Source organism: Cervus elaphus, chromosome 29 (assembly GCF_910594005.1).
Source record: "Cervus elaphus chromosome 29, mCerEla1.1, whole genome shotgun sequence".
Classification (NCBI taxonomy): domain Eukaryota; kingdom Metazoa; phylum Chordata; class Mammalia; order Artiodactyla; family Cervidae; genus Cervus; species Cervus elaphus.
In genome coordinates, this window is record NC_057843.1 from 40906550 (window position 1) to 40927826 (window position 21277).

At 41.0% G+C, this 21277-nt stretch overlaps 1 protein-coding gene across 6 annotated transcripts in view; it reads right to left on the reverse strand.

Moving 5' to 3' along the window:
• SMARCA2 (SWI/SNF related, matrix associated, actin dependent regulator of chromatin, subfamily a, member 2) overlaps positions 1 to 21277 on the reverse strand; it is a 175166-nt gene that overhangs the window by 24978 nt on the left and 128911 nt on the right. For 4 of the 6 annotated variants that reach the window (XM_043891441.1, XM_043891442.1, XM_043891443.1 and 1 more), the window contains exon 28: positions 3966 to 4183. In XM_043891441.1, coding sequence (XP_043747376.1) covers positions 3966 to 4183 — 218 coding nt within the window. Of the gene's footprint in view, positions 1 to 3965; positions 4184 to 5940; positions 6037 to 7266; positions 7411 to 21277 lie in introns of those variants that run through there. The other 2 variants (XM_043891445.1, XM_043891444.1) reach the window with 2 other exon arrangements.

Below are 21277 nucleotides of genomic sequence, written 5' to 3' on the forward strand. Positions count from 1 at the left end.
ATGAGAAGACTGACTCTCTGAAGTTCCAAGCAGAACAAACAGCTAGAAGTCAGAGGGCTGAGTCTGTCTTAATATAGGAAATGCCTGTCGTGTTTAGGACTGTCCTTTGGTGTCGTGAATGGCTTTCTGACACAGTGAGCTGAGTCTGGGCGTGTCCACACGAGGTTAGGTGATAGTCTGCTAGGGGTGAAACGGGGAGACACAGCTGGGAAACTGGACCAGATAGAGCTGAAACCCCTTCAACACTAAGAATCCCCTCTGGGAAACTCCCTCCTTATCTAAGTAACTATAAGCCATGCCTCTAGACTTGGAATAGCTCCACCAGATCCTGTTCTTCACCATCTTATTCTCTGTCTCTTTACAGGGGCGATTTTAGAGGGTACAGATGTAGACTGGGATAAGTCCCTTTTCCAAGAAGTAAAGACCCTTAGGTTAAATAATATATTAACTGAGAATACAATTTTAAAAGCTTTCTATGTAAGCATGCTTAATAAATCAAAGCAAAGCTTTCCAAGACTGCTTCGTATCAAGTTTTCTACTGCAGACATAAAATGGTGAGAACGGTAATAATAGACCAGTGCTATCTCTAGTAGACTACTGTGGAAAGATTTCACATTTGTGTCACACAGAATTATTGGCTTTTTTTCCAGGGTGGGGGGGGGGGTCACATTTTTGAAAAGTATCTCCCTAAAATAATTAGGTCTGGCACTGAAAACAAAAGCAAGAAGTAGATACTTAAATTATCCTAGTTCTTTTTAAAAATATAAAGATACATCTGTCCCAGAATCATGCAAAAACTTTGGGGGGAAAAAAAAGAAGACTGTCTCCTAAGAGCTAATTAATTCTTATATATTAGTTAAATATAGATGCCAGTTCTTATTTAATATGCTATTAATCTCCAGGACTGTCAGGGCCCTAACATTTGACTGAGGTGATGGGAAGGAGGTTAGTCCAGGTGGTATTTCTTTCACAGGTAGGTTGAATTACTATATTAGTCGCTGACTTTACTGGTGCAAAAATCTCAACACATGGAGAAGTACATTTCTCGGCAGCATTTTCTAAAACCAAAAATATGATGTATCTAATTAAAGGCGCTCCTAATTTGAGTGACTCCTACTTGAGTGCCAAATTTGGTAAGAGACATAAAAAACATAGAGTAAGCCTTTTTTTCTAGAGGATGACTAACACAAAATATATATGAAACATGTAGAATGTACTTCCCAGAACATACCTAAATGTGGGTGCTAATAGAATTGGTACTTTAAGGAAAAGTAAAATAAATAAAACCATTGAAAGAGGAAAAAACAAAGGATTCAATGCCTGCATGTTGAAATATTTAAATATCCTCTCTCTATAGTACAACCAAAGTCATGCTCCATCATCAGTCCCAGTGAATCTGCATGATTCTGGTTTTGGAAATAACAGTATGAAAACCGTATGAGCAGGGACATTTTCTTTATGGTGCTCAGAGCTCTGCTCACCCACCTGATTTGCTATAAATAGTCTGAAAGGCTGATTATTAATAATTAAACTGTTCAAAGAGCTATATTAACTCATCAAATCCTCCTAACACTTCTAGAGGCAGGTACAGTAATCATTCCACTCTGTGGACGAGGAAACTGAGGGTCAGGGAGGTTAAGTCAGTTGCCCAGCTGCCCCACAGGCAGTAAATAGTGGAGTTCGGATTGGAATGCAGGTAGTTAAGCCAAGACCAGAGAAACTACTGTGGATGCTTAGCTGAGGTTTAAGGGACAGAACTTCATCTGACTCTGTATTTGGGGGTGGTTTTAGGGAAAGTTGTCAGCCTATGGCCCTGTCTATCAGGAAATCACAAACCCAAAAGGTTATGGAGCTGGCAGGTGATCTAAAGGAGTGAAATGAGCCAGGTGCGAAAAATACAATGATAAATGACAATTGACACTCCATACTGGAGGGATGATAGCGGCTGATGGGGATGGTGGCCATATAGAGAGGGAGCCCACGGGGGAGTGGGGATGATGGCTGCTTCTCTACTCCGACGGTTACCTTAGAGGAGGCTAGGGACAGTGCTGCTGCCAGACTTGAAGGTTTTTCAAAAAAGGTGGTGATGTTGGTGGGGTGGGGGAACCCTGACATTTTATAAGAATTCTTGCTAGATTTCTGTGTTTGTTTTAAAAAAAAAAAAAAGAGAGAAAAAGAAATTTGAAACAAAACAATCTGTTGGCAGTATGTGGTTCAGCGGGTGGTGATCTCTTTTATATCGTTAAAGGAGGAGACAGCCATCACCTGGAATAAAAGGACTTTCTAAACCTCCAAGGACTTTCTTGGCTCTTCTCAGTGTTCCAGCAGACCTAGGCTCACTCAGCAGGTAATGAACATAATGCCTGTTAAACATCAAGGCACACCTGGTCAAAGCCACAGACGTGTCTCTCTCCAGAGAGAAAGGCAAAAAGTTAGAGGTATATGCAGAGTGATACCTTCTACTTATTTCTCTCTATGTCAGGAGCTAATAAATAAGGTGTAAGTGTCCAAACTGACTTCCTGGAAACTATTTCTGCCTCCGGCCAATCTACCAGGATAGCCAAGAAGGAACAGAGACTTCACAGACAGAACGACTGACTGATGCTTGGTTCACATGTCTGCGTGTTCACCTGGGCAAAGAATGATCTTGTGGCCAAACTTCCTTTCCTAGATTACTGTCACTCCCCTGTGTCAATGAACATCTTATCCAGACGTGATGTAATGGGGCCGTCCTTTGTGGCCCCTTTAGAATTCTCAAAGGAAATGACTTAAAAAAGAAAAAAAAAAAAAGGAAAATAGTGAAAACAGTAAGCAGGAGGGAACCCGAGACACCTGGGAGGTAAAGAGGACCAAGAAATTCAGACTCTTCTCACACACATTTGCTCCTATTCCCCTTTCACCATTTTCTGAGAAGTCTTTATATTTTCTGTAAGGCGCTGTTAATAAAACCCCATGGCTGAAAATTTCTTGCTTGTTCTACTTAATCTTTATGATGAGGTTCTCTTCCTCTTACAAAAACATGTGCTAAAGTTACAGTGAAAGACTAAATGCACAGCTTAAGTTATTTGTGGTAAATAACTCCAGGCACACAAAGCAACAGAGTTAACGTCAAAGGTTTCTGGTAACTAAAAATTGATTCATGCCACTATGAAACCTAGAGACATAAAATGTGTTTTTTCTCATCAGTTTTTTCCACTGAAGTGAGAGGTGATCTTCCTATTAAAACTGTATCACATGATTACTGAATAGAAACCAAATCAACTAACCAAAATGTAGCCTAATTTATCAACCACACACAGCTGCCTGACACCCCCAAACATCTTTACTTTGGTTTTCAAATAATTGTTTACTGTTTAAAAATGGCCTGGAGGTAGTGTCTGGAACAGATTTCTCAAAGTTCACCTTCAAAAGTTCCATGAAAAAGAGATAAAGTTGCTGGAAAACCATTCTCTTTAGGTAGGGTTATTAGGAAGAAGGAGATGGCTTGAACAAGTGCTCAGAAATTTAAGTGTCTTGGAAGGAAAGAAGAAACGGCCTTTTGATGGACGCATCGGTTTGGTTTAAAACCAAGTCTTAATGTAAATTTTTACCTTAAATATGCTAAGACTTTTTCTCCCCTTTAACAACTCAAGCCAAAGGTATAATTTCACTCTCTTTCCAATCCTTCCATATAAATGATGGTATTTTGGAAATCATTTAGGGTTTGGTTTTGTTTTTTAATTTTGTCATCTAAACTCCTATTTCCAAATATCTTACATAATACCTGGTAAAACATCATACAAAATATCAAGTGTAGCCTCTCTAAACTGCATCCAAGTTTACTGATACCTCTGGAGCAAAACCCATAAAACAGGAGGTAGAAAGGGCCTTAGAACCCAGCGTACACCCTAAGAGATCATGCTCTGCAGGTAGCAGCACGTGTGGTCTCGGTGAAGACGACAGAGGTGAGGGCCCGAGGTGCTCACCTGTCTTTGTAGTTTATCACAGTGTCAATGATAGCATTCATCTGCTTCGTCAGTTTAGGGGGATTTGGTGACAGCTTCTCAGCTGGAGGGCGACCTCTCCTCTTCTTGGCCTTCTCCACATCTTCTTTTGCAGGATCCTTATCCACGTTTCTTCGTCTTTTTCGCTTCTTAAGCCGGACTTCCTCTTCCATTTCTTCCAAATTGCCGTCTTCAATGGCCTGTTAATTGGAAATGAAGGAGAAAAATTCAAGACAAGAGAATACCAAAAAGAAAAAAAAAACACATTAGATAATTAGAATAAAATGAAACAAACAAACAAAGCAGAAATTAACAGTAATCAATGAAGTAAGAAGAAAAATAGAAAACCACTATATTGGATAAATGTATCTTTAACCCAAGTCTTATTTCCTGATCAAAATACGTGAAGGCCCAAAACACTAATAGCAAAGAATGTGACAAATATGAAGATATTTATACATTTAAGTGTTTGAAGATAACTAAAACCAAATGACATTTCAGCTCGATGTAGGAAAAAGACCTTTATTGTCTTATTTCTGTAGAGAGTCAAAGGTAAACCGAAACAAGGGGTGAATGAGGAAAAAATTTCCCTAAGATTGCATCCTTACATTCATATAAGCTTTGACCTTCTCTTCTTTGAGGTTTTACATCAATTTATTCCTGATTCACAACGTAAGTCAAAATTCCATCCAGATTTTCTTCTAACATAGCAATTAGTAAACAAGGAAACGGGAAGTACAAAGCCACATTCCTGGGTAAACGCACTTAAATCATCCGATAAAGAACACACACACTCACAAACAGAAAACACTTTTTTCCAATTACCTGCAAACGCTTGCTTTAAACCAGAGCCAGCAGCACTAATGCAGAGAGATAATAAAATAGCTATAAAAACAACCAGGTATAAGAAGAAACCTGTTCATAAAGGGCTAAAAGATCCATGTGACAGACCCAGAAGTTTAAACTTTTTTTCCCCTCCTGGTTAATCTCAAAACTTAAGGAAAATAAAGGGAAAGGAAAAACTGCAAAGAAAAAAACAGCAATAGATAAGAGAAAATTTGACCATGGAAAGGAAAATTTTTAAAAAGACCTTTAAATTGCATATCAAGATTGGTTTCTCACACAAAATAACTGATGTTGTTATTTGTTCCTCCTGCCTCTCAATATTGCCTCCAGTATGCAAATGCTAATCAATCCTTTCTGGTAGCTGAAAAGAGCTCTAATCATAAGGCAATTACCTTCATTTCTCCACAGCACCAAACATGGCTAATATTTATGATCATGTGAGTATAACAATCAATATAAAGAGTGATTACAGCTCAGACATAATTTCTTTCACTTATGTACAATGCCTTCTGAAAAAGAAAGGTTTTGTGAACAAAACCTGGTGCAGAACACAAAACAACCTGGCATGTTAAAAATGCCAGTGGGATTTAAAAAAGAAAAAAATAGGCTTTCTATGCATCTTCCAATGTGCAAACCCAGAGAAGCAACATGCACACAGACAGAATCCTAAAGGGACAGCCTGAGCCCAGGCCTTAATAATCAAAAGACAATTTCCATCACGATCCTACAGTGTTCAGATAACCACTATGAAGGAGGCAAGGTCTGATGAGTTATGAGGAAAAGGAAAAAAGAAGGAAGAAAAAAAAAGCTCCACGTTATTTCATTAATATTCATTTGACTAAAAGCAGGACACCCACTATACAGCTAAACACACTGCAGCTAAAGCGAAGATTAAGAAAAGGAAATTTGTCCCGCAAATCTTGGAGGCTGAACATGCTAATAATAAATACAGCATGCAAGGCTGTCAACAGTTAATGGTATTGCTCTCCTCAAGCACCCAGTTACACACAGAAATACGGAGAACACCGGCTTTTGATGTGTTACACACCTACACATGCCTGGGATGTAGTTCTACTGAATCTTCAAGACGGCAACGAAAAAGGATATTTACCTTACCACTATCAGCAGGCCGGCTATCGGAAATCACAGTTAGTGGGGATAAAATTAACAAGCCAGCAAAGCAGCGAGCTGCTAGTCTCTTCATCAGCTGATCAGGAAAAAAAAGAGAGCTGGGGAAAGGCTATGTTTTCATATACAAGTAATTTTATTTTACTGAAAATTTAATACTGAAAGGATTGTGGAGACTCAAATCTGCTGTTTCATTCTACCTACTACAAGGCCCGAAGCCTTCCTCCTTCAGCCTGTTTTAATATTGACAACTACTTATCATATTTTTTTCCCCCTGATTATTCCAGGCAGCAGAATTAGAGATTTTTAGCTCAGGTGGTTTCTCATTCTTACTCACATTTGAACAATTAAGCCAATAAGAAAACAAATTAATATTCAAATTTATAAAAAAAAATAAAAACCATGTATGCTTTTTTTTTGAATTTTAAAGCTTATTTTAGTGCTTTAAGAAAATAGGCTGCGTGGTTTTGGAGCAGTCTAAGATGATTTTTTTTTTTTTTTGATAAAAGAATTCTTTCATTAAATGCATGTAAGTATAAGTAAAAGCAATGTGCATGTTCTCAAGTTCAAGTATTTTAATACAATACATTATTCTTTTTAAAGAAAATCCCAAACAACTGTGACACTTCACTTTCAGTTTCATGCTGTAAAATTTTTCATTGTTTTTCTATTCTGGGGGATAAATGGAGAGGGGGGAAGTTGTGAAAAGGATATTTCTACTCTTACCCCTCCCTTAATTTTGCAAGAATGGAACAAAGCATAAGCCTGTGATATTTGGACTTCTCAATCTCTAAATCTAGGAGTAGCTAAGAAGCGAAAACAAATTAAACTGCAAAAAGAACCAGTGAGACCATTTTTATTACAATTGCTAATACGTGCAGATTCTTATTAAATTTAGGGTTTGGAATCACAAGGAGACACACAAAGTACTGACCATTATTCCCCTTAAATTAAGGTTTTATGCAGGAATGCAGAGAACTACAAAACATTTTCCCTCCTCCCCAAAGACCCCAAACACATCCATATGCAGTGCTTTATGTTCAGGGATTTCTAAGGGTCTTTTTCTAATGGAAATCAATTCACTAAATATTTCCCAGTGCTTTTCGCTCTTAAGAGAGTGGAGTAAGATTACTCCTGCCTGAAAGTAAAATTATTCATGGAAAATTTAAAACTGTTCTCCTCTTTAAAAAAAAAATTATTTATTCAACTGGCTTCACTGACACTACTCAGGGCTAGGGGCTAGTGACACACACACAAAACTTGCTACACAATGCTCAAGTACTACCCCACAAAGAATTCCCTTCCAAACCTTTTACCAGCACAATATTGAAATAAATCACAGAAGCAAACCCCCAGTTTCCGACTGGTGACGTGTTGCGCAAGAGTGCGAGCCCTAATTCAACATACAGACGGCTCCCATGCTGAACTGCCTCTAGATTTAATGAAGTGAATAGGAAGGAAGTCGGGGGAAAAAAAGTGTACAAATAAGAAATTAACGCTTTCCTTCCCTACCCAAACGGTGAGACACAACTACAGCGAAGTTTGCTGAGGCACTTCTTCCCTTAAAGGCACACGGCACCCATTTGGCTCCTGAAGTCGCTAAGAAAGAAAAAAACCCTTCTGGTGATAAAAATCCCCAGCCAAGTTAAAATAGTTAAGCATATTTCAGCCTGTGTTTTTTTTTCCTGAATGAAGCTGGGAATTACTCCTTCCTCCACTGGATGGCAACCTTCTTCCCCCCACCCCCTTTTTTCTCTTTCTCTTTCAGTTTAAAAAAAATTTTTTTTTTAAAGAATACATGATCATGACACAGGATATTCCAAGATAAGATACAGAGTGGCTCTTTCCTCAGTTAGTTAAGAAAGCAGTGTGTGTATGTATGTAGGTTCTGATCATAAAACGCAGGATAAGGTTGGTGTGTGTGTGTTTGTATGTATGTAGGTTCTGATCAAAAAATGCAGGAGACAGTCAGTGTGTGTGTGTGTGTGTGTGTGTGTGTGTGTGTGTGCGCGCGCGCACCTATGTGTGTGTGCAGGTTCTGATCATAATATGCAGGAGAAGGTTGGGGGGGGGGCGTGTGTGTGTATAGGTTCTGAACATAAAAGGCAGGAGACGGTCCGTGGAGACGGTCGGTAGCACAGGATTAGCTGTTTTAAAGGAAACAGTTTGCAGCTTACAGAGCACATGGCAGACCCGGGAGCAAGCCACACGTGGGTCCAGCCATGCCCCCCTCTGTCATCCCAACACACACTATGTCTTAGTGAGAGATGAACAGTCCAGAAAGTGCGCATTTATCCTGACTCTTCTCAACCCCAGGGTACAGCGAGGTGCCGGCGGCGGCAGAAGGGATCCATGACTATGAATAGGTAAACAGGGACAAGCAAACAAAAGCCACGAGCCAACTCCGGGCGCACGGTTTCCCCTGTCTGTGTCTTTTCCACTCAGCATCTCCAAACACACCAAGCTGTGTGGCACAGCCCTTACAGTGGAACAGACCACCTTAAGAAACACTGAATGGAGCAATTCGAAAGCAGTGCTAGACAATGCATGGATGATCTTTTTGGATACGAAATAGGAAATTCCGTATTCTAAATTCAAATATCTGCTATGTAAATATCTGCCCCCTGACAAGGTCTCTCTCTGTGTGTTTCTTCTCTTTGCCCCCTATTTATACTCCGGGGGTCCTTCTCCCTTAGGACTGTAACTGGATTCCAGAAGGCCCTCAGATGCTGCTGGAGGTGGGGGTGAGGGTCACAGAACTGAGGGCTAAACAGTAAAGACAGAGGATTGGTACCAATTACATGTCAATTCCAGGGCTTCCTGCGGACCACTAAACTTCATTCCAATATTCAGGGAGACTAAACCTCCCTCAAGCCCTGCTAAGACCTGGAAGCAAATAATACAGGTAATGATCCCCCAGACAACCAGGGGAATCGGAGCAGCAACTACAACCAAAAAGTGTCATTTTAAAGAAAATTCAAGATATCAATGTGTAAGAAACATTTTTATAATAGGAATATTTAACAACAACAAAAATTGAACATGGAGCTCTTGCTCAAAATGCCACAGTCGTTTCAGTCACTCGGTTTCATGAAAACTATAGCAATTTTGGCTACAGAATTTCAGATCCATGGCAGAAACTGGACAATTGTTTTTGATTATCATATGAAAATTAATAAAGGGAAGCCTCATGAAAATGGAGTCAGGAGGCCAAAAGGGGGAGCTCTCACAAAGCCCCACTGCATGTCAATCACAGGAAGAATTGTCAGATTCAGACCCTGAGAAGAATCATAACAGGACAGATTCACCAGTTACAGGACCTGACTGGAACAGATATTTGGTTGACCCTTGCACAACACAGGTTTGAACTGTGTGAATCCACTTACACACCGACTTTTATCAATAGTAAGTACTACATCACTACATGATTTGCAGTTGGTTTAATCCCAAGTTGGGTGCAGAGGACCTGAAAGTATGGGGGGCCCACTCTAAGTTACACACAGATTTCTGACTGCATAGAGGGTCGGCACTCCTAATCCCCGCATTGCCCGGGGTCAACTGTACATTGCATCTCCTATAGGACATCTACTACCCCAGCAACTCAGCTGGTGAGAAACCATTATCACTCCAAACTCTTTTCTCCAAACAACCCTCCCCAACTCCTTCCTTTTTATCCATTAAAGAACACTCCTCTCCTTTGTTTGTTGGACTTGTCTATGATTTTTGTTACAGCATGGTTGTCCTGAAACACAATTCTATGCTATTCCCAAACAAGCTCATTTTTGCTGATAAAATAACTTTTATTTTTGAGGTCAATTACCAACCCCCCTAACAAGCCATCTTGTTAGGTCAGTATGCATAAAATCAAATTTCCAGAGGTAAAATAAGCAAGACACAAAAAGACAAATATTGTACAATACCATGTACATGAAAAAGGAGAGTAGTGGTCCTCAGGGGTCAAACAGATTAGGGGTGTGAGAAGTGACTGATTAATGAGTACAGAATTTCAGTATGAGATGATGAAAAAATTTCTGGAACAGAGAACAGTGGTAGGTGCACAATAACGTACTGAAGTATACAAGAGTATATGAAGAGTGGTAAAAATTATACATTTTATGTTATGTGTTTTTTATCCCAATAAAGAGAAGTCCCTGTAAAAGAAAACAAATTCAATATTGAGGAAAAATCCCCAACAACTGCAGGTTCATACGTGTTCCTTACACCTCAACAAATAATGCTGTGAAATCTTGCAAGCTTTCCTTTCAAACTCAGACTTTACAATATTTCAACAAGAAGCACGTTTGGTCTTGTCCTGGCCAGTGACTAGAGAAGCCTTTTCAGAAATCCTCAATTATTCACTCATTCAGTGTCATTAAGGAAACATCCATGATATAAGGAAATTCCTGTACAGAAGACATACCTGTTCACAAACTTTGTACCATTGTTATCAAATGCCTCAAACACTCAAGAAATGAAACAAGTTAATCTGAAGGCTAAGAATTTTAGCATAGTTTTAAAACAAATTTTTTCTCTCTGGGGTTCAATTCAGTTCAGTTCAGTCGCTCAGTCGTGTCTGACTCTTTGTGACCCCATGAACCGCAGCACCCCAGGCCTCGCTGTCCATCACCAACTCCCAGAGTCTACCCAAACCCATGTCCACTGAGTCACTGATGCCATCCAACCATCTCATCCTCTGTCGTCCCCTTTTCCTCCTGCCCTCAATCTTTCCCAGCATCAGGGTCTTTTCCAATGAGTAGTCAGCTCTTCTCATCAGGTGGCCAAAGTATTGGAGTTTCAGCTTCAGCATCAGTCCTCCAATGAACACCCAGGACTGATCTCCTTTAGGATGGACTGGTTGGATCTCCTTGCAGGCCAAGGGACTCTCAAGAGTCTTCTCCAACACCACAGTTCAAAAGCATCAATTCTTCGGCACTCAGTTTTCTTTATAGACCAACTCTCACATCCATCCATGACCACTGGAAAAACCATAGCCTTGACTAGATGGACCTTTGTTGACAAAGTAATGTCTCTGCTTTTTAATATGCTATCTAGGTTGGTCATAACTTTCCTTCCAAGGAGTAAGCCTCTTTTAATTTCATGGCTGCAATTACCATCTGGCAGTGATTTTGGAGCCCAGAAAAATAAAGTCAGTCACTGATTCCACTGTTTCCCCATCTATTTGCCATGAAGTGATGGGGGTTCAATTAACTGATTACAGTTTCATAGACCCCCATTTCTTAATTCACTCATCTGTGAGGCAAATCAGAGGCCAGCTGAGTTCCCTGCTCTCCCTAAGTCGGGGAATGAGATGGACAATGTTGGCCACTCAGGGAAAGCAGATGGAGCCTCAGTTTAACTGAATTTCTGGTACTGAGAGCTTTTCAATCTCTTGTTTGACAACTTTAGATCACATTCGCAACAATGATCCAAGGCTCTTTCTTTCCTCTCTGATTGCACAAGAGAAACCACAGAAGGACACCTGGGGGGTGGGGGGGTGGGAAGGGGAGCCACCCTTTATACAGTGAGACAAAGTAAATTAGTACCTATTTCAGGGGAAAGAAATTTGAGATTAGAAGAGGAAAAATATATATGGATTATTAAAATTATAAGCATGGGATTCTCCAGGCAAGAATACTGGAGTGGGTAGCCATTCCCTTCTCCAGGGGATCTTCCCGACCCAGGGATCAAACCCACATCTCCCGCATTGCAGGCAGATTCTTTACTGTCTGAGCCACCAAGGAAACCCCATAAAAGTTATTTAAGCTTCAAGATCAGCTGTGTACCTTTGTGGCAGTATTAAACATAATGCTCTATTCAGAGAATGGCTGAGATGCAGGGGAGGGTGGTCCCCCAAACTTCTGGCCCCATCAATCCTGCCACACTATAAACAGTGCATGAACACCTTTGTCAGGCACGTGCTACACTACACCTCCCTTGGTGGAATCAACCACAGAGCCCCAGAGAGAACTTGGGAGCCTGTGAAAGAAGCTTAGAGCAACAGTGGAGAATTAAAGAAATGCACATCGGCTCTCTTGCCCCAAGGCCATTCACCAGTCACTATCAACCCCTAACAGCCAAAACCCCACCTGTTTCTTTCCATAGCAGAGCTCCTCCGGGGGCCTGGACCACCTGTGTACTTGGAGGTTCTCAGGATATTAAAAAAAAGAAGATGACGACAGGCAGAAAGAATTGTGGTACAATTTCAAGGCTTACAAAGAATAATGTAATGCTTCTGAGACAGATAGGTAAAACCGAATGATTAGGGGTGTAACCTCATTTGGAGATGATGACAAATGGTGAAGTGCAGGTCCTGGGGTCAAATAATCAATGCTCTTCTGGGTTTTCCTGTGACAGATGGTCCGCAAGGCTTACAGGCCACCAGCACAAGACCAGTTCTCTCTAAACCCACCACGGTTAAAGCATCAAATTCAAAGGAATTCAAATGGGGGCAAGGGTGAGAACAGGACACTTGTTCTGCTTAGGGCAGATGCAAAGAAGGCCACCAAGAGCCAAGTTCCAAGCCAGGAGACCACAAAAGTAAAACACCATGAGAAATCAAGAGCACAGTGATTTGAGGCCACTTCTTAGAGGAAGGAAAGAGCATCAATTTCAATAAACCTGAAGACACACGGCATCATGAATCCTTCTACTGCTACCATCACCACGGACAGCGGGAGCAGCAGTTCGCATGCTGTTCACCCTGTTGCCAGGTACTTCATGCTTCATACACATTTGCTCATTTAATCCTCACAACAACCCCCTTAGGTCCTGTTATCCTCCTCATTTTATAGGTGAGGAAACTCAGGCATGCAGAGATGAAGCATACCGTACTGGATTAAGAGATACTAACTACTCTGTATAAAATAGGTGAGCAACAAAGATACCCTGCATAGCAAAGGGAACTACAGCCATTCGCCTGTAATAACTTTTAATGGACTACAATCTGTAAAAATACTAAATCACTACGCCATGCACCCAAAATTAATGTAAGATTGTACATCAACTATACTTCAATTAAAAAATTAAGTGAGTCACAGACTCACAGGGTGTAAACTCTGGAAGTTTGACTGCATGAGCCATACCCACATTGGGAGGTTACTCTACTTCACAGCACAAAGGAGGTCTCTGAGCCACCAAAGTGAAAGTGAAAGTTGCTCAGTCATGTCCGACTCTTTGCAACCCCGTGTACTATACAGACCATGGAATTCTCCAGGCCAGAATACTGGAGTGGGTAGCTGTTCCTTTCTCCAAGGGATCTTCCCAACCCAGGGATCGAATCCAGGTCTCCTGCATTGCAAGCAGATTCTTTACCAACTGAGCTATCAGGGAAATCCGAGCCACCAAGAAGAGGCGAAATTATGCTTAGGCTTAGGTGAATAATACAGTCAAGAACATTGCACGGTGCATCTTGGGAAGACTTCAGCAAAGACAGAAACACGCATGCACACGTGTGCTTACATACATGGCACACAGATGGACACACACACACACATACTGTCCTTGTTCCGCATGGACGTGAGGGACCATAAAAATGACTATACAAGCTGAAACTGAACAAAGTCATTCTGATAATCAGTGGGAAAATTATGATCATTCTGTGACACTGACAAATTATGTCAAAGCACTAAAAACTCATTGTGGGTTATGCATGTACAGGGGAATGAAAAACATAGTAAAACGAGTATTTAGTACACTAATTTAAAACATGAGAAATATGGCATTAAAATGGTAAAAAAAAAAAAAAAAAGAAATCTATCAAGAACATTTGCCTTCTTTTTATTTTCATCAAATAGCTTAGGATACAGACCAAGAGCCTTTTCTAAGCCTTGACAAATTGCCAAGAATCAGCTTTCAACATTTTATCCTTTGCCCTTTCAATGTTGTAAATTCTCTCCACGTTCCTTTAATGTGTTTTTTTTGTTTGTTTGTTTGTTTGTTACTGTCACTTCCTCTGGGACATCTTCGTCCTTTCCGTCACGACCGTTTTCTTCATTACGTCATTAAGTTTGCCTTAACTAAGCCTCTCTGGCTGACTATCTAGAGTCCACTCCAAAGGCCCCTGTGTGAGCATACACCTTTCTTCATTTAAGCTCCTGATAAGGTTGTCTTCCCAAAAAGATCTGTCTCATCAACAGTAAACACTTGTGATCATCATAACTTCCTGTCTTAACTAACCTTTGGGACCCTAGCCGTGCCACCAAGCCCACTCAACAATAATCAACTCATGCCCTGTCCTGAAATGATGGAACCAGCCTTTACTAGCAGGAAAATGTTCTCTTCCAGTCTCCTTGTTATTATCATTTTCTTTCAATACAACTAAATTCAACACTTTGGCCTGAACACTAGGCAAATCAATTTAATTTTTTTTTTAATAGTCTTCAATCCAAAGTAAACACTCAAATTCATGTTCCTGGTGCAATTTAAAATACACTGAGGATCTGAAAGAGACATGTGCACCCCAATGTTCATCGCAGCACTGTTTATAATAGCCAGGACATGGAAGCAACCTAGATGCCCATCAGCAGATGAATGGATAAGGGAGCTGTGGTACATATACACCATGGAATATTACTCAGCCGTTAAAAAGAATTCATTTGAATCAGTTCTAATGAGATGGATGAAACTGGAGCCCATTATACAGAGTGAAGTAAGCCAGAAAGATAAAGATCATTACAGCATACTAACACATATATATGGAATTTAGAAAGATGGTAATGATAACCCTATATGCAAAACAGAAAAAGAGACACAGATGTACAGAACAGACCTTTGGACTCTGTGGGAGAAGGCGAGGCTGGGATGTTTCGAGAGAACAGCATGTATATTATCTATAGTGAAGCAGATCACCAGCCCAGGTGGGATGCATGAGACAAGTGCTTGGGCCTGGTGCACTGGGAAGACCCAGAGGAATCGGGTGGAGAGGGAGGTGGGAGGGGGGATTGGGATGGGGAATACATGTAACTCCATGGCTGATTCATGTCAATGTATGACAAAACCCACTGAAATGTTGTGAAGTAATTAGCCTCCAACTAATAAAAATAATTGGAAAAAAAAAAAAGAAAATATCAATCTCCCCTTTGACTCTCACTGGTATTAAACATGATAATAGACCTGGCAATGCAATCTTTATTATTAAAAAAAACAATAATAAGCCTTGTTATCATGTTATTAAAAACAATATAAATCAACATGAAAAAAAAATACACTGAGGTGACTTTAGCTTGTGTTATATATTTACTGGGCCTTTTCAATACAGTTTGTATTGCAGTTTCATGCAGGACTCCAGTCTTCACTTTGACATATGTCCTTTTCAAATCTTCTAAATGCACCCAATTTCACTTCCTGTGTTGTTACTTTTTTGTCTCTTTGCTCCACTTTCACATTTGGTGGCTGATTTCCTCTCATTATTTTTGTAGCATGTTGTCTGGGTTTACTCCTAGGCGACAAGGAGGTGCCACAACAACATGCTTTGCTGTCTGTGAATGGGCTGAACTGGCATATGCTCAGTGACCAATCACCAACACACTTTGGAAGAAGTGATGAGATTGGTCACTGATCCTAATAAGCTTCTCTTATTTACGCTGTGATTTGAGGACTGAAAAGTTAGCAGCAAAGCTTATAATTTACACAGTTAGTACACCATGTTGTTATGGACTGAACTGTCACAGGCAAAATTCTTATGCTGGAGTCCTAATCCGGAGTACTTTAGAACGTGACTATATTTGGAGATGGGTCCTTTGAAGAGGTTAATTATGGTAAAATGAGGTCATTAGGGTGGGTGCTTATCCAATATGACTGGTGTCCTCCTAAGAGGAGAGGATTAGGACACAGACACAAGACACTGCCAATACCTTGATCTCATCTCAGACTTCTTGCCTCTAGAACAATAAGAAAACCAATTTTTGTTGTTTAAGCCGCTTGGTATGTGCTATTTTGTTTGGTAGCCCTGGCAAACTAACACATAGGATAACTAGAATCTCTTATTAGAGGGAGTGATTTTTGTAACTCTATCATGATAATGAAAATTTCTAAGTAATGCAATGGGGCGGAGCGAAGACTGCTTGCATGTCCTGTGCTCAGCTCATCCTGCCTGGATCTACGTTCCAAATCAGGCAACTTCTCCCTGCTCTGGTCTCGCCCCGTGGGTGAGAGAATGGTCTGAGAATGGGTCCCTGTTCTCGGGACTGCCTGTCTTTAGGCTTGTGCAGGGCCTGGCCTGAGGGTCTCTGCATAAGCCCAAGTGAGACTGACTGGCTGGGGTAGTTCACTTCTCTTAGGAACTTGAACTACAAATGTGAAAGAGCATATCCACACTGGTGAGAGAGCTGAAGCTGAATGAGGTCATGAGGCAGCACGTGCACTTGAGATGCTATTACTATAAACAATGAACAAACAGGAAACATAAGATGCAAAGAGTTTACTGTGTAAAGGAGAAACAATAGCCGGTCCCAAGGAGACTGAAATTCCGTGAACAAAACGCACACAAGCATCTGGTTAGGCTACATAGATAGACGCGTATGAACACACATACACATACACACGCATATACACAAACACACACACAGTGTCAGGAGAGGAATATCTCATTCCAGTTAAAGTTGAGAAGCCAACTGGGAAATGTACAATAATTTCAGATTTAGATTTACTCACGTTGTATCTATATGGTACTCCTAAGTATACATAAGATTATTTGTTAAATTTGACTATCCTGTTTTATTTAATACTAAGTCAGTAAAGCTAAAAATTCTAAACAGAATTTTGAGTCCCTATTAGCTAAGCAATATACATATGTTGCAAGTGCAATTTGCAATGCAATAAATTTTACAATGAATCTCTAGTTTTAAAGCACAAACAGGGCTATGACCAGGTTTTACTAGTAAACACATTTAGCACTTCTCTGGTCTTGCTTGCTTTCCATAGCTCTTTGGTACCTTAAGCCAGGCCTAGCAGTTTTGCTGGGAATCCCCAGCTGAAATTAACACAGGCAGAATCGGAGACCCTGTCAACCAAGACAGTGTCAGCAATTGGCATGAAAAGACAAACACTGGGACAGGCTTCAATGGGCAGTGGCATTCTTTCATAGATGACGATGCCTAAAATGCATCCCAGAAACAGAGCATCTAAAGAAAATCTTACGAGATGCACCCCTGAGTAAACCTGAAGGCAGCCAGCATGTTATCTTAATGGACCTCTACCTAAGACTCTGCCCACAGCACCGGCCTTCTGCTCTCTCCACCTCACTCTGTACCAACACTCAGCTGTGTCGCCCAACATTTCGATGCTAGTTATGCTTGTTATTGGAACTACATAAAAGTGGGCTTCCCAGGTAGTAAAGAACCTGCCTGCCAATGCAGGAGACTTAAGAGACCCAGGTTTTGATCCCTGGGTTGGGGGAGATCCCCTGGAGGAGAGCATGGCAACCTACTCCAGCAGTCTTGCCTGGAGAATCCCAAAGACAGAGGAGCCTGGCGGACTAGAGTCCATAGAGTCACAAAGAGTCGAAAACAGCTGAAGAGACTTAGCACAAACACACAGTTGTGAAAAGAAATAGGGTTCTTACTTCTACAAAACAGTGAGCATAACCAAAGACTCCACAAAAGATGAGTTGCTTAAAAACAAAATACTGTTGAAGTTGGCAAAGGCCAGACTCTGATAATTTGGAAAGGACCTGCCTTCACTGTGCTTTGTTACCGTCAGGATCCTCCCTCACAGGTGGGTTAGTTAATCAGACAGAGGAATCCTTTCACAATGTATATATCTATCAAATAATCACAATGTATACTTTATATCTTATAGTTTTGTCAGTTATACTGCAATAAAGCTAAAGGTTTTTTTTCCCCCCAAAGATTCTCACTCTAAAAACAGCAATACCGGAAATCCTATGTGATACATAACGGGTGTTACTTATATAAGATAGACTACTGTAATCTAGCAAGCAGACTCAGAGGAAACCCAAGCCTTCCCTCAAAGCTGTGGCAAACAGATATATCTTATTTTTTTCCTTGAAGCTTTCATCTACATACAAGTGATATGTGTATCATTTTCTAACCTTAACTAATATTTTCATTGACAGACTGGCTACTGGGTCTGATTATTTCAGTTAAGGGGGCTTCTGCTGTATTTTTCTTTTTGGAATAGGGGTCACAAAGCCTATGAGCTTGCTTGTTCTTTTTTGTCATCCCGTCCTCTTCTCCCCTGCAATAAGATGTAACAGCTCCCTTCTGAGTATTTCCGATGTTATTATGGGCAGATTGGTCAGATGTTACATACCCCTTTCATCACGGGATTGCCCTATTTGCATTCTTAAGTTTTCCTCAGTGAATCAATTCAAGTTTCTTGCCTGGAGCGTTGGGATGCCCATGACCTGGTCATCCCCCTTCTGACCTGCCTGATCTCCTGGTATGTGAACCCAGTGAGAATCACGGGATCAAGCTTGGGACCTCCACAGAGCACGCTATGCTTCTTCCCCACTTGGTGATTTCTCATGCTCCCCCCACTGGAGCGTCTTTCACAAATCCTTACATCCATGATTGTCCCTGCTTTTCTCCAGCTGTGAAACTTTATTTTCTTTTTTTTTTCCTTACAGAGACCTTGCCTTATTTTTCTCAGTTTCCCTACAGAATCTAGCTTAGCACTGGGAGGGAAAAGTCAGGGAACAGAATAACAACTGAACACAAACTCAACTTCTAGACAGAGTTCCCTGTGAAAACTGCTCTCAGGTCATCTACCAGCTTACCAAATGCTATGACTGAATTCAAGTGCATTTGTTTTAGATATTTCTATTTTAATCAAGTACAAAGTTACCAACTCGAGTGTCAGGCTCTTATCTTCCCCGCATCGCCCTCTAGTCTTCATGCCGCTGCTCACCTCCCTGTTGGCATCAACTTCTAGAGTCATCAGTACTGATGCATCTCCTTCCTGACCATATAAATTCCCTTAGCAACCAAAACACTGACATTTTTCAAAACCTGCCCAAAGCCTCCTATATCCCATTTCTATTCATCACCTCTAAACCTGTTTTGTTTCCTTTCTCTTCCATTGCTCCTTACTTAAAATCTTTCCGTCCTTTAACGCTCCAGTTTTGGAACTTCCTACCTTTTTTCGCCACATTTTCCTTCCTGTGACTACAGATTCTCCCAAGTTTTTTTCTTAGGCCTGCTGCTTCTTTGTTCTTTTCTGTTGTGACTGTAACTATGCAGTCAGTGTAACTGTGTGGTCAGTGGCCCCTTCTGAGTACATGGCAGGCATCACTAATACGTCTGATGTCCTCATAAGCCACAGGCGAGATGTCTCTTAGCGAGCCTAGGAGGACTTGCCTCTGAGGCACTTCCAAAGTGCTTTCCCGGAGGGGCTGTGAGACACACCTGCGAAGGCGCCTACGTGGGGTGCCTTCTGCTGGGCAGCCTGGACGCAGACTCACAAGTCGAGTGTCGAGTGCTTTCTGAGCAGCCCCTAACTACTGATGGCCGGTACCTGTAACACATCCAGTCCCCTATTTTGAATGTAGAATATTCTATGGAGCTCCAAATTGGCCCTGGCTCCAAGTATGACCTCAATGCTCTCAGTTTCAAAAATTCTCCTTCCAGCCTGGCCTTACCAATCAAGATTCCCAATATCCTACCAAAAAGTCCCCAATTAAATCCTTTTCTTCTGACAGAGTGAATATTTCTCTCCTGAATCCTTCTACTTCATTGAAGGGCAGCAGCGTCCCCCACCCCATTCCCAGTTATCTGGAAGAGAAACCTTTAAAATGATCAATTTCCCTTATTATAACCTATGTCCTGTCAGTCACCACAGATTACCTCTAAAATAGTTCATCGACAGTTGTTTCCTTCCCTTTGGTCTGGTCTTCTCTCCACAGGGTCAAGTATAATGGCCTCCCTTAGGGGTTTCCCTCATCCTCTCTCTTGGGCCCTTTAAATTCATCCTTTATAATGAAAATGATTATCTTTTCTCGATCTAAAAGGAGGGAAAGATCACTCATTCTCAGATTTCAGAAAGGTTCAGACTCCCCATTCTTTCTATGGAGAGGATAAAGAATACAGCTCAAATTCTTTGGTCATGCAGAGCCTCATCTTAGTTTTTCTTCTCCACTCGCATCCCTATAAAAACTCTCTGCTCCCAACACACAGGGTAATAGTAGTACGTGTCACATGTCCATGACTCTTCATGCTTCCCTTAAAATGGGCACCCTGCTTCTCCTGATCCCTCTTTCCTACCAAATCATGCTTGCCTTTTAAGAAATGGCCAGATTGCCATTTCATTCATAGTACTACACTTGACCTCTCTTTCCCCTGTTCTTTCATAGTATATTACAGGTACTTTTACTCACTATTTATTTAAATCTTCTTGGTATGAGTTTTGGCTTTGTCTTAAAATATGTCTGACATGGAAGCAACCTAAATGCCCATTGATACAGAGGTGGATAAAGAAGCTGTGGTACTTATATGCAATGGAATATTACTCAGCCAGAAAGAGGAACCAAACAGTATCATTTGCAGAGATGTGGATGGACCCAGAGGATATCATACAGAGTGAAGTAAGTTAGAAAGAGAAAACCAAGTATTGAATAATTTCACTTATATCATGGAATCTAGAAAAATGGTAGAGATGAACTTATTTGCAAAGCTGAAAGAGAAACACAGATGTAGCAAACAAACTTATAGTTACCAAGGGGTGAAAGGAGTGGTAGGATGAATTGGGAGATTGGGACCGACATATATACCCTATGTGTATAAAACAGGTAACTAACAGGGACTGACTGCATAGCACAGGGAATTCTACTCAGTGTTCTGTGGTGCCCTAAATTGGAAAGTGAAAGTGAAAGCTGCTCAGTCATGTCCGACTCTTTTGACCCCATGGACTATGTAGTCCATGGAATTCTCCAGGCCAGAATACTGGAGTGGGTAGCCTTTTGCTTCTCCAGAGGATCTTCCCAACCCAGGGATAGAACCCAGGTCTCCCCCATTGCAGGCGGATTCTTTACCAGCTGAGCCTCAAGGGAAGCCCAAGAATACTGGAGTGGGTAGCCTTTCCCTTCTCCAGTGAATCTTCCCAACCCAGGAATTGAACCAGAGTCTCCAGCATTGCAGGCAGATTCTTTACCAACTGCGCTATCAGGGAAGCGCCATTTAGAAGGAGATTTAGAAAAGAGGGATATATGTATACATATGTCTGACTCACTTTGCTGTCACAGCAAGAAACTAACACAACAATGTAAAGCAACTATATTCTAATAAAAAATAACAAAAAGTCTAAACCTCCTATCAGTCTGAAATTGCTTTTGGAGGTTTTAAAAAAGTCATTTTAATAAAAATAGC